Source organism: Fundulus heteroclitus, chromosome 4 (assembly GCF_011125445.2).
Source record: "Fundulus heteroclitus isolate FHET01 chromosome 4, MU-UCD_Fhet_4.1, whole genome shotgun sequence".
In the NCBI taxonomy this organism is placed as follows: domain Eukaryota; kingdom Metazoa; phylum Chordata; class Actinopteri; order Cyprinodontiformes; family Fundulidae; genus Fundulus; species Fundulus heteroclitus.
In genome coordinates this window covers 14,827,021-14,840,999 of record NC_046364.1, presented here as the reverse complement: position 1 = coordinate 14,840,999, position 13,979 = coordinate 14,827,021, and the positions used below count along the sequence as shown (strand labels likewise).

The following is a 13,979-nucleotide window of genomic DNA, read 5'->3' as shown; positions in this document are numbered from 1 at the left end:
ATGTACTATGGCCCAAATTCCTTTTTCATCCCAGTCCTTGTAGTATAGAGATTTTCTCTTATATAGGATATATTAGTTGTTCCAAATAATCATATTATGTGGTGTAAAGTTGTGCTTGTATAGCATTTTCCAATACTTAAGAACTTGTGTGTGGTAGTCTGATAATTTAATTGGTAATTTTGCAGGATCAAAGTCACATTTTAAGAGAAATTTTATTCCACCAATTTTTTTAAATAGTTGTGATGGGAAACTAAACCATAAACTTTTTTCATTCTTAATAAAAGTCTGCAGCCATTTTAATTTTATTACGGCATTCATTACTTCAAAATCAATAATGTTTAATCCTCCTTTTTCAACAGATTTTACTATGTCGTTCTTTCTGATCAGATGTTGTTTATTATTCCAAATGAAATTGTAATGAATTTGATTAATTTTTTTTATTGTAGAATTTGATATATTTAAGGAATATGCCGGATAAACTAATCTGGCTATTCCTTCCATTTTTGTCAACAATATTCTACCAAAAATTGAAATGTTCCTTTGGAGCCAGCTGTTAAATATTTGTTGATTTTTTTGTAGGATGGGTTGAATATTTATTTTTTCATTTTCAGTGTGGTCCTTGTTAATCATTAAACCTAAATATTTTACTTCATTTTTTGCTTTGATATTATGAATTAAAGTGGATTGATTATTTTGAATAGTTAAAATTTCACATTTTTCCATGTTAAGCTTTAAGCCTGAAGCTTTTGAGAAGAACCAAACTGCTTCTAAAGCCTCAGGTATTTGGTCAGCATTTTTTAAAAACAATGCTGTATCATCTGCTAACTGTGTGATAACAATTTTTGTACCGAGGAAATTTAGTGGACTTATCTTGCTGTTATTTTTAATGTATAATGCTAATAATTCTGTTCCTATTATGAAAAGTAGAGGGCTAATCGGGTCTCCTTGTCGTATACCTCTTTTTACATCAAATCTCTTTGTAGTTCCTGACTGAAGTAGAACCGAGCTTGTTATATCTTTATATAATGTAGAAACAATGTTTATAAATTTTTTCCCAAAGCCAAATTGTTGTAACGACTGTAAAATGAAAGGGTGTTCTATTTTATCAAAGGCTTTAAGGAAATCTAAGAACAAAATGATACCTTCATCTTCTATAAAATGTTTGTAATCCATCAGATCCAAAACTAGGCGGATGTTATTGTGTATTAATCGACCTTGTAGGAAGCCAGATTGATTTTCACTGATGATTGTGTTTATTCCACTTTTAAGTCTATTAGCCAGGACATGTGTAAGAATCTTATAATCTATATTTAATAAAGTAATTGGTCTTAGGTTTTCAATAATTGTTTTGTCTTTGTTTGGTTTAGGTATTAATATAATCAAGCCTTGCTTCATTGTAGTTAATAATGTGTTGTTTTGTATGCATTCATTCAGTACTTCATACAGTAATTCTCTTATATCCAACCAGAAGAACTGATAAAAATTTGTAGTTAAACCATCTTGTCCTGGTGATTTACCCAAAGCCATTTTCTTTACCGCTGCATCTAGTTCCTCTATTTTTAAATCAGTATCACAAGTCTTTTTAAAATCCAAATCTATCTGTTTAATAAATGGTTTGACTGTTTTAAAGAAGTTGTCAGAATGAGTAACTGAAAATTCTGAAGAGTATAGATTCTGATAGTATGTGAATATTTCGTAAGATATTTCTTTTGATGTTGTTACAAATCTATTTCCAATATTTAGAGACGTAATTATATTTTTCTTTTGTCGGGTTTTTTCTAATCTACTAAAATATGAACTATTTTTTTCTCCTTCTTCAATCCATTTGGCTTTTGATCGAATAAATGCACCACGTGCTCTGTTTTGATAGAATTCATCCAATTTTGATTGTAATTCGATATATTTCTTTTTTTCCGCTTCTGTTGACAAGGAGTTTTTGCAGCAGTTATTAATATCTTGGCTCAATTTTCTTTCCTGTTCTTTTTGTTTCTTACTTTTTTCTTTACCATAATTAATAGAATACTCTCTCAGTTTGTATTTAAAAAATTCCCATTTATTTCCTTTGCTGGTAATTTCTCTATTTGTTTTAACATCAGATAAAATCTTTTTAACCATATTACAGTACTGATCATCTTTTAATAAATTTGCATTAAATTTCCAATATTTTTGTCTGCATGTAATATCTTTTTTAGACACTAGAGTGATACTGACAACTGAATGGTCAGTTGCTGGGGCAGCAGAAATACTAGTCTGTGAGGTATAGTTTAAAATTTCCTGAGTTACTAACCAGAAATCAATTCTTGACATACAAGAGCCATTAGGCTTAAACCATGAAAACTGTTTTAGCGTGGGGTTAAACTGTCTCCAAATATCAATAAGAGAATTGTTTTTGCAAAATTTTGTAATTGTTTGATTAAATTTGTGGTCGAGATATTTTGTTCAAGAACGCATATTGAGAAACGGCCACAGCTTCTCTCTCTTCTTCTTCTTCTTCTTCTTCTTCTTCTTCTTCTCTTCTTCGTCTTCTTGAGTTTATTGGCGGTGAACAAACATCTTTTCAGTGTGCATTACTGCCACCAACTGGTGAGGAGTGTTCATCAGCCAACATTGATGACAGCCTGCATGAGGTAAAGGGCTCTGCCACATAATTATTTTCAACAGCTGAGCCGCATCAGAGGGATCAAAGAGCCGCATGCGGCTCCGGAGCCGCAGGTTGCCGACCCCTGATCTAGGCCGTGGGCTTTTTAAAGGGGGAACCGGAGCACCCGGAGAAAACCCGTGTTTTAGAGAGGCCCAGACAACTAGGAACCTTTAATGGTTTCTGTAGTCCTAATATCTAGGCCGTGGGCTTTTTAAAGGGGGAACCGGAGCACCCGGAGAAAACCCGTGTTTTAGAGAGGCCCACACAACTAGGAACCTTTAATGGTTTCTGTAGTCCTAATATCTAGGCCGTGGGCTTTTTAAAGGGGGAACCGGAGCACCCGGAGAAAACCCGTGTTTTAGAGAGGCCCACACAACTAGGAACCTTTAATGGTTTCTGTAGTCCTAATATCTAGGCCGTGGGCTTTTTAAAGGGGGAACCAGAGCACCCGGAGAAAACCCGTGTTTTAGAGAGGCCCACACAACTAGGAACCTTTAATGGTTTCTGTAGTCCTAATATCTAGGCCGTGGGCTTTTTAAAGGGGGAACCGGAGCACCCGGAGAAAACCCGTGTTTTAGAGAGGCCCAGACAACTAGGAACCTTTAATGGTTTCTGTAGTCCTAATATCTAGGCCGTGGGCTTTTTAAAGGGGGAACCGGAGCACCCGGAGAAAACCCGTGTTTTAGAGAGGCCCACACAACTAGGAACCTTTAATGGTTTCTGTAGTCCTAATATCTAGGCCGTGGGCTTTTTATAGGGGGAGCCGGAGCACCCAGGGAAAACCGGATGGCCATCAATAGGTGGGATTTTTAAGATTGTTGTTTACTGCCAGTGTTGTCCCTCAATACAGACCTCTTAGGTTTGCTCAGTTCGAAGGCCGTATGAGGGTTTTCTTACAGGGCCATCAAGCTGGGAGTTTTAAAGGTGTCTTTTTACTGGCAGTACTGTTTCCATCCAATACAATCCTATTACGTTTAGGGGGTTCAGGGGATTCAGGGGATGGTGGGGGTCTTTTGGCTAAATTGTGCCTTCTCTGTGACAAAGTGCAAGGTTCAATAGGTGGGAGTTTTAAAGGTGTCTTTTTACTGGCAGTGCTGTTTCCATCCAATACAATCCTATTACGTTTAGGGGGTTCAGGGGATTCAGGGGATGGTGGGGGTCTTTTGGCTGAATTGTGCCTTCTCTGTAACAAAGTGCAAGGTTGTGGAATTAGAGCGATGTCCTTTTCCCTGTAAATCATCTGTTTTTTCCTCTGCAGCTCGATGTTTTTCTGGTTTTCAATTTCATGCAACCTGTCCACTTCAAGTAAGTAGCGCCTCTCCTTGCGTTCAGCCTCACAGCGTTCCTTTGACAAAATCTTCATTCTCCTTACTGAACCTGTTGGCTTGCCCCTCTTTCCTTTCAGCCTCATCTTTTTCCATGTTTTTCTGCTGTAAGATTTGGTCCTGCGTGCTTACGTCAACTACAGTTTTATCATTCCTGCTGGGTTTCTGCTCCTTTGCGTGTGAACCAGGTCTGTCCGACTGCGGGTCACGTTTTTCTTTTCGAGAGTCCGTGTTGGAGTTAGCGTCACTCAACTCAGAAGTTTTTTCTCTACTCTTTGTAGAGTGCTCAGCTTTATACACCCTGTCGAATTCCACCAACGTTTGCATTTCTTTCCTTTCAAACTCATCCAATTTCCTCTTCTTCTCCTTTTTGTATTGAATCTGGTCTTGCCAATAGGCAGGCAGATCCTTTCTCATCAAAGCGTCTTTCTCCCGCTGTTGTTGGTCGAGAGTTTTTCTCTCATGCTCCTTCTCTGCCATGTCTTTAAGTAGTTTTTCCTGAATGAGAGCCTTGCTGGCAGCTTCTTTTTTCCTTAGTTCTAGCATTTGGTCATGCACAATTTTCCTGCATTTGTCATGAGACTTGACATTTTCAGGAGTGTACTTCTTGCTGTCGTGTTTCAGATTCCCTGACTTAGATTTACTGCCTTCCCTTTGCTTGCTACGACTCTGACATGTCTTCCTCTGTAAGATTTGGTCCTGCGTGCTTACGTCAACTACAGTTTTATCATTCCTGCTGGGTTTCTGCTCCTTTGCGTGTGAACCAGGTCTGTCCGACTGCGGGTCACGTTTTTCTTTTCGAGAGTCCGTGTTGGAGTTAGCGTCACTCAACTCAGAAGTTTTTTCTCTACTCTTTGTAGAGTGCTCAGCTTTATACACCCTGTCGAATTCCACCAACGTTTGCATTTCTTTCCTTTCAAACTCATCCAATTTCCTCTTCTTCTCCTTTTTGTATTGAATCTGGTCTTGCCAATAGGCAGGCAGATCCTTTCTCATCAAAGCGTCTTTCTCCCGCTGTTGTTGGTCGAGAGTTTTTCTCTCATGCTCCTTCTCTGCCATGTCTTTAAGTAGTTTTTCCTGAATGAGAGCCTTGCTGGCAGCTTCTTTTTTCCTTAGTTCTAGCATTTGGTCATGCACAATTTTCCTGCATTTGTCATGAGACTTGACATTTTCAGGAGTGTACTTCTTGCTGTCGTGTTCCAGATTCCCTGACTTAGATTTACTGCCTTCCCTTTGCTTGCTACGACTCTGACATGTCTTCCTCTGTAAGATTTGGTCCTGCGTGCTGACACCTTGCCATGTTTTCCCCTGTGTTACGCTTAGGTCGTAGTCTCCTCCTTGACTTGTTCTCCCCTGCAATTTGGTTGAAGAGTCCATTTCTGTCTTGTGTTTTTTGTCCAACTCAAAGGATGCTGTCACGCTGTGAAGTTCCACACTGAAAGTGTTGTGAAGTTCCACACTGAAAGTGTTGTGAAGTTCCACACTGAATGTGATGTGAAGTTCCACACTGAGTGTGATGTCAGATTCTAGAGTTTTATAAAGGGTGTGATGTCACAACCTGCTTGACTAAGGAGTAACTGCAGAGCTGTGTGGGCGGTCCTTCTGAGCAGTGTTGCCAACTCAGCGACTTTGTCGCTATATTTAGCGACTTTTCAGACCCCTCCAGCGACTCTTTTTCGAAAAAGCGACTATCGACAAATCTAGTGACTTTTGGAGACTCTTACGTGAAAGCACGTATCGTTTATACTCTTGTCCTCCAGCGGCAGCTGCTGCCGTGGGGCGCCTCCCCCGTTCTGCCCCTCCCGCAGGAGTCCCTCTCAGCGCTGCAGTCAGAGCCACAGCATGTTTACCCTCAGCGTCCAGATTGCAAATAAAGCGCACATGCGCCGGGATTGACGGCGCAGGTTGATAATAAATAACTGAATGTTAAATATTTTATCTTAAATAAATATCGGCATTTGATTCACACAGCCACGTGTTCATGTTTCACCGTGATTTGTAGGCTCCTAGTGGACCACAAGAGAAAAAAGAAAATGTTGAAAAAAAGTTGAAAAGAAAAAAATTGTAAGTCCGCCATAGTTTCTCTTTATGGTTCATTTTGCCGGTCTCAAACCCGGGTAAAGGAGGAGGGTTAGTATTGTAATAAAATAAACACTAATAAAAAAAAATAATAATAATAATAAACATTAATGGACAGAAAAAAAGTAGCTCTATATATATTGAGTGTTTTTACTCACTTTTTGTCTCTCTCTAACGACGTTATTTCTCACACAGCGTCAATAATATGCACATCACATCATGTGGCAGATTATGCAAATTAGGTGATGACGTCATTCAGCGACTTCTAGCGACTTTTAGACCTGCCAATAGCTACTTTCCTTACTGAGGAGTTGGCAACACTGCAATCAAGGCAAGATACTTTCCCTAGTTTCTACGCTTCCGTTGAAGTCTATACCACGACGAAAACATGGTAAGAGTAGTTTTAAAGGTTTAAGGAGAGGTTTATCGGAATGTAAGCTTGTAGTGTCATTTCAGGGAAGATGAACCGGTTGTTTGTTGTCAAAAACGACAGTTTTAACTCCGCAGAAGCGTAGCGAAGAAGATTTTAGTTCACTTACTGATTTTTCTTGACCTCTCTAGGCACAAAAATACTTAGTCAGACTTTATTCAATAAATTATTGTCGTTCAGCTGCAGATTAACGACGCACATTTGAGCTCAATTATGTTGCACTGCTCCCGAGTAGAAAGAGAACCATAATTATATAACTTAAGTCATAGCTCTCAACTCTCACGCATTGACCGTGTGACACATGCATTTCACTAACTTCACACGCTCACACGCAACACAAGACATTTCACACGCAAACATGGCATTTTTCACGCATAAAAATCACAAAGCCCATCTGGGCTGCGGATGACAAAACTCCGCCTTCTGCTGAGCTGTTTCGGCTTCTTTCACAGCTTGTGGCCATCAGTAATTCCTGCTGCAGTTCTATGGAGATAATTTCTTGACAAAACGTTGTAAGCAAAAAAATGTGTTGCACACAAATAAAACTTGTTTTGCACACAAAAAGATATGTTTCACACACAAAAAATTGTTTTGCAAACTGTTCGCCAACCTTGCACTCAAAATATCATTTATAAGTTTTCCTCGGGTACAAAACGGTCTGTGCTCGTACAAAACTGCCTCTGCTCGCACAAAGCAGCCTCTGCTCGAGTACGAAACAATCCCACCACCGCTGCGGTAAATTTGTGCCAAAAGTCACGTGATGCATTAAGAGTTGTTGTTGTTGTTGTTCAGACTTCCCGACAGCAGGGGGCGCACCCGAAAGAAACTGAAATGCGCCGGTTTGGCTGAGGAAGAAAGACGTGACACCATAGCTCAGTGCAGCTAACAGCATCAGCACCCCACAGGTAAGTTTCAAAGCTTTCCCGGTGAAAAAGTAACAGCTCACTTTGCAGATAGAACATGTAAGATTTCAGTTAAAGGTACTGCTGTGTTACAGTAAGGGACCATGTTACGTTTTAGAGCAAATTACATGAAAGCTAGCCTTAGGTTGAACGCCATGCTAAAACAACTTTTGCTTTGTATGTAACCCCACTGGTTGGCTTCTCCCTTTACTTTGTTGTCAAATAAATAGTACCTGAGTGGATACCCAGATAAATGCATTGTTAACAGATTATAATGTGTTTTTATGTTGTTTTCAACTGACTGTCTGTTGTTCTTATTGGTGTAAACCTAAATTGGTGTTTGGATATAATAATTTATCCTAAAACTGTTAAACCAATGCATGTATGCTTATGTGCAAAACGGATTCTTAAGCAATTTAAAATAATTGCAACGAGTGGATATTGATTATTTGAAAATTGGTAAGGAAATTAATTAAAAATTGCGTTTTCTAACATAAATATGAATGTTACAAGTAAAGCATATAGCAGCAGATCTAGATTATATCTCACTACCTTTCTAACTCCTTAATTTCTTCAAAGTAAAAATGAGGTCATCTGTGCCCAATTGCAAATATGTGTTGTGCACTTAATAAAATTGGTTTGGCCATGGCAAAAACCACAGCTGGAATTGGCCACATGGGCAGATATTTTCTTAAAACGTTTGTTTTCTTCTTGGTAATTATTTTTTTTTCTTTAAGAGGAGTATTATCCTTTACATATCCATAACACATATCTGTTTTCCAGCATCCACTGATGAGGTGAAGGTCATCAAAGTTCTGGGCTGGATGGAAGGCTACCAGATCATCAACCTGCTTTGAGACACGCCGACTTCCATCACAAGACTACCAAGACTTGAACAATTCAAAATTTTATGTAATCTTTAAACATACGGCAGATGATTTGAGCTTGTTTAAAAATAACTTAATATGTAACCGTTTTAGTTCCCAGTATTAACTACTTTGATCACTAACTGTTGCAGCATGTCCTTCATAGCTCTTAGTGGAGCCGTTTAGGCTGGAAAAAAAGGCCAGGTTTGAGGTTCTAAATTTCCTGACAGTCTTACATGCAGAAATTGTTTTTCATAGTCCTGTTTTTGGCTTCATCCATTTCATCAGCCAGTTTGTTTTATACAGCCCGCTTTATGGTAATACATGGATTGTTTACTGGGAAAAACCTGGAGAATTAATGGAGTTCTTTCAGTCTTGATTTCAACAATAAAAGCAATCCTTGTGGAAAGGTGTATTCACTTTGATTGATATTGGTAAGAATTGGAAATGAAGACTTTATGAAAGGGTATGTTTATTATGCAATGTGGAAAATAAAGGACAAAAATTTTCCCACACTGTTTGCATCCTCAGGTTTATTAACAGCTCCATGTGCCCTTTTTTCCAATAACCTCAGCATTTTCAAAATTTTTATACAGTACCATACACATTTACCATCATAATCCCAGCAGTTCTACACTTTTATTCAGTGAATGCACTAACTTGGTTACATTTCCCTGGCTAGATTTTACTACTTAAAAACCTTTTGCAACAATGGTAACCACAATAAGATTAAACCCGTAAAGTGTTGGTCATACTGGAGAGTAGCAATATATATATATATATATATATATATATATATATATATATATATATATATATATATTCTGAGCCGTGCGATTCAGAATGTCCCAGTGCATCCATGGCTGCCCTCAGTGCTACCAAGTTGTTCAGGGCTCAACACATTGCCAGTTTCAGAAATAGTGACCCCACAGTGTGGGTCATCCAGCAGTCCACTGTTGTCCCAGTCAATATGAGGCAGGCAGAGTCCCTGCAAGAAAGATATATAGAGAATAAAAAAGAGGCCGTGATTCTGTTGCTACAACTTACTGAATATAATTAAATTTATGAAGCTAAGGATGGAAAAGCAAATGACTCCAAAATCCATTAATTATTTTGAAGGACCATAATAAACAGATTTCAAAGAAACCAGTTTCAGTGCCACCTCTCTGATGTACTCAATGTTTTGTTGTATTGGAGTGATCAGATAAATGATCAGATAAATTCATTTCTGGTTTGAAATATACGCATTAATGTGAGAAACTGTATAATAGCCAGCACAAAAAAATCCTTCTTACCTCTGTGATTTCTGGTTCTACCACAGCATGCTGGATGCTTCCCATCTTCCATAACTGACTGAGTGTTAGATTCCCCTCAGTTCTGAGTGAATGGTCATCTCAGCCACTGCTGATGGTGTGAAAACTTAGTTGTAGTCTTGGGACAAATAAATGGTGACAACAGAAGTTATCTAACATGTTTCACAGGTCAAGCGAATTGTTGTCCTCTCCTGAGTGCAGCACATTGTTGTGTATGTTAGTTCCTGCGCACCACACGTCTCCAAAGACGTTTAATTCTGAAAGGAGAGTAAAGATCAAATCATAGTCTAAATACATTATTTTTCAAAAGTCCGTTACACAGCATTTTTAGATCAGAGATAAAACTAAACAGGGCCTTTAACTAAAATCTTACATGATCTATCAGTGAGCTGTTACTTTTTCACCGGGAAAGTTTTGAAAGTTACCTGTGGGGTGCTGATGCTGTTAGCTGTGTTATCACGTCTCTCTTCCTCAGCCAAACCGGTGCGTTTCAGTTTTTTTGGGTGCGCCCCCTGCTGTCGGGAAGTCTGAACAACAACTCAATGCATCACGTGACTTTTGGCACAAATTTACCGCAGCGGTGGTGGGATTGTTTCGTACTCGAGCAGAGGCTGTTTTGTGCAAGCACAGACCGTTTTGTACTCGAGGAAAACTTATAAATTATATTTTGAGTGCAAGGTTGGCGAACAGTTTGCAAAACAATTTTTTGTGTGTGAGACATATCATTTTGTGTGCAAAACAGGTTTTATTTGTGTGCAACACATTTTTTTGCTTACAACGTTTTGGCAGGAAATTATCTCCATACTAAATGTCTTTTCTGGATCGGCAAACCATAGCATTTCTGATTTTAAAAAAAGAGAAATATTTGGAGAGAAACATCCTAAAGGGAAAGGTTGATTTTACAAATAGATTTTACTCTAAAATGTTAAAAAAAGCAACATTGTTAAATACACCGATCAGCTCAATGGGTGTTATCAGGGTTCCATTGTAAACAAATGAAGTATTTCAAACACAACCTCGAGTTACTGCATATTTGGCTTCTATTTTCTGCTTTACTCTTTATGTAGAAAAGCTTAGGTACTATAAACTTAATTTCTGTTATGTGTTAGATATAAAAAATAAATAAATTATTATTTCTATATTACAACATCTCCTCCTTTGAGTGTTTTGCAGGCACATCCCCGAGGGAGAGGACCCTCATTCAATGCGTTAGGGAGAGTCGATGGGTTTCCTTCCTGGAGAAATTATTCCTGCGACCCCATCAAGAGAAGTTAAGTCAAGTTTATTTGTTAGCATATTTTAGCAGCAAGGCGGTTCAAAGTGCTTTACATCATGAAAACATAAAAATATCAAGAACACATCATACCAATCACTGGTTGTGAGACCAGTAACAAACATTAAATTGTATCAAGTGAAAACATCAATACAAATCAAATATGTTGGTCAATAATTCTGTTATGGGTCGAAAGCAACTCTAAAGAGGTGGGGTTTCAGTCTTGATTTAAATTAACTCAGTATTTCAGCTGTTTTGCAGTTTTCTGGATATTTGTCCCAGATTTGAGGAGCATAGAAGCTGAATGCTGCTTCTCCGTGTTTGGTTCTGGTTCTGGATATCTGAGTAGTCTGGAGGGTTGATACAGCAACAGCAGATCTGTATTGTATTTTGGTGCTAAGCCATTCAGTGATTTATAAACTAACAAAAGTATTTTAAAGGCTATTCTCTGAGCTACAGTCAGCCACTGTAAGGACTTTAGAACTAAATAAAAGGAAGAAAATGGATTAGCCTAGACTGATTTTAACCTTTTCATCAGTGTGATTTATGACCCAGTCGTGGGGAAACACTTAATAAAAAAATTAATTGTAGCTTTTAACAAGCTACTAGAAGCTAGTAGATGAGCAACATACAAACAAAGGATGTTTAACAATTCAGCTGGCCTGGAGTGTTTTTCATAGATAATTTTTTATTTTTTAATAAAACATTTTTTTTGCAAAGAAGTTATTCATGGACCGGAAGTGGCCCACGGGCCATTTAAAATGTAATTTTTTGGTTACACTTAAAAGTTTATGATCATTAAACTATTATAAAGAAGGCAGAAGTAACTTCACTGGATATAGTTTTCAACCGGTGATTTAACTACTTAAAGGGAAGTAGAAAAAAAGTAATTGCCATCTAAACATTTTAACTGGTTGTGTGACAAAAGCAGTCTTTTACATTACTGTATATAAAATCTGGCCCCGTGTTCTTTGCAGAATCATTTTAATTCAGCCCCATTGGATTTATTTTGTGCATGAAAGGCCTGTTTAAGGTCATGCTACATCATCTCACTCAGATTTAAGTCCTGACTTTGACTAGGTCTCTCTAAAGCACAGGTGTCAAACTCAAGGCCCGCGGGCCGAATCCGGCCCATCAAGGTAAATTATCCGGCCCTCAAGAGCCAAAAAAAAAGGCACTTCATGTCATAAAGTAGAGGCATATATCCTTTTAAAGTGTATAAAGTGGCTAAAACTGTGCCTACTGTAAGTGTAACTCACCCCAATATCAACTTTTTTTGCAGATAAACCGTATAAATTGGGCCTAAGGTTGCTACTTTTATGTTACTGTGCATTTTTTATATTTCTATGTGAACTGGAATGAAATTATGAAATGAAAAGTATCGTCTATACACGTACAACCGGCCCTTTTAATGATTTCATGACGCCAAAGTGGCCCCATATAGAAATGAGTTTGGCACCCCTGCTCTAAAGCCTTGCTTCTATTTTTGAGCCATTCAGAGGTGTCCTTGCTGGTGTGCTGTGAAACATTGTCATGTTGCATAATAACCCAGGGGCACTTAAACTTAAGCCCACAAACTGATGGCTGGAGGTTCTCCTTCAGGATTTTCAGGTATAATTTCAAGTTCAATCAAATACAGCAAGTCTTGCCGGTACTGGAACAACAAAGTAGCCCCATACCATCAAACTACTACCATCACATTTGATAATTGATCTGATGTTCTTTTCTGAAGTGCTGTGCTAGTTCAATGCCAAAAATGACAGAATGTACACCCTCTCAAAACAAAAGTCACATTTGTGTCCTTAGTTCACACAACATGCGTTTTGGGGAAATTACTTCATGTTATTTTTCGTCAGCAGAGGTTTTGGCCAGGGAATCAGAGCTTGTTCCCAACAATAAAGTAAATCATCATTTGAATTATGCTTTTTGTATTTCCTGATGTTATCTTTGAAATAAAATGTGATGATCGTAAACGCCTAAGTGAGAGTAAAATATTTGACAGCAAAATAAATCTGGAGGGGCAAAAGACTTTTCACAGCACTGTACAATCGAGCCCTCATTAACAACGAGGTCCGGTAGTGCCACAGTTCAATTAATAACTCTATAGATAAATGTATTGGACACAGAGTTACGTTTTTTTTTAAAAGGTTTATTGTGAGGATGAGAAATGGCAGGTGAGGCAGGCAAGCAGAACCAGACTAGGCAGATGATTAATGGCTGAAAGCGCAGGCAGGCAGGCAGGGATGAGCAGGAGACCAGAAGATACAGGTAGTGACAGTGACAGGTAACAGGCTGATAAGTCCAAAGCAAAACAAACAAAAACCTAATTTATGACAGATAAATATGTGTATATGTGTTCATTTAAGTTAACTTCATTAATAAAAGTAAATGAATGTATTAGTGATTATATAAACATTTTGATATTTTTCAAACACACACACTAAATGATAAAAGGTGTAAAACAAATGATTAAAAATTTAATTTGTCATCAGTTAAAAGTACACATTCTTATTTCAGTATTAATTCAAATGGTACGTTGTCCTGTGCGGCGTGTGCGGCATCGTATAAATGCAGCTGTGCAGATTAACCAATCAGATGTTAGGGTCTAAAATGATGATCCACTAAACTACTGCTTGTCGGATATGCTTTGATGTCCAGCTCTAATTGGCTAGACGATGACTGCGATTGCATCACAGGAGACATGAGTGAACTAAATACATGCTGAAGGTCTCAGAGGTGGGTAGAGTAGCCAGAAATTGTATTCAAGTAAGAGTAGCACTGCTTCAACATATTTTTACTCAAGTAAAAGTAAAAAGTAGTGAGCCAAGAAGTTACTCAAGAAAGAGTAAAAATGTATTCAGTAAGAAGGCCACTAAGTACAGAGTAACTAACCATAACAGCTGATGATTTTATATTAAAAAAGTATGTAACATACAGACAAAAAAATAACGTTATGTGCAAATTCTGGCATTTTAAAGTAAAAAATTAAAAATATAAAAAAAAAATACCATAATTGCAAAATAACAAATTCAGGCAGAAGAAACTTTTCTAAACCATTTTTACAACATTAAACTTGAAAGCAATACTTACAGCAGTTAATGTATATGCAGTATGTTAGAACAGTGCAAAGGTCTTCCAATGACAATATCT

The 13,979-nt window shown here is 37.9% G+C and overlaps 1 protein-coding gene and 2 long non-coding RNA genes across 4 annotated transcripts; 1 reads left to right on the top strand and 2 right to left on the bottom strand.

Moving 5' to 3' along the window:
* Positions 1-3,291: 3,291 nt before the first annotated feature.
* On the bottom strand, positions 3,292-5,436 carry LOC118562910 (splicing regulatory glutamine/lysine-rich protein 1-like). Of its 2 annotated transcripts, none has more exons than XM_036136131.1 (2): positions 5,222-5,436; positions 3,292-4,642 (listed from the first exon to the last, which is right to left on the bottom strand). In XM_036136131.1, exons 1-2 carry the CDS (start codon positions 5,341-5,343, stop codon positions 3,976-3,978), a joined length of 789 nt encoding a protein of 262 aa, XP_035992024.1. In that variant the 5' UTR covers positions 5,344-5,436; the 3' UTR covers positions 3,292-3,975. The 2 variants fall into 2 exon arrangements, with proteins under 2 accessions (XP_035992024.1, XP_035992023.1); XM_036136130.1 differs by having other exon boundaries at positions 3,292-4,665; positions 5,245-5,436.
* A 676-nt stretch (positions 5,437-6,112) lies between these two features.
* LOC118562909 lies at positions 6,113-8,432 on the top strand. The gene is made up of 3 exons (XR_004930883.1): positions 6,113-6,436; positions 7,268-7,380; positions 8,161-8,432. It is a non-coding gene; the product is annotated as an uncharacterized LOC118562909 (long non-coding RNA).
* Positions 8,433-9,047: 615 nt separating this feature from the next.
* Positions 9,048-10,024, bottom strand: LOC118562908. The gene is made up of 3 exons (XR_004930882.1): positions 9,982-10,024; positions 9,539-9,813; positions 9,048-9,231 (listed from the first exon to the last, which is right to left on the bottom strand). It is a non-coding gene; the product is annotated as an uncharacterized LOC118562908 (long non-coding RNA).
* Positions 10,025-13,979: the final 3,955 nt, after the last annotated feature.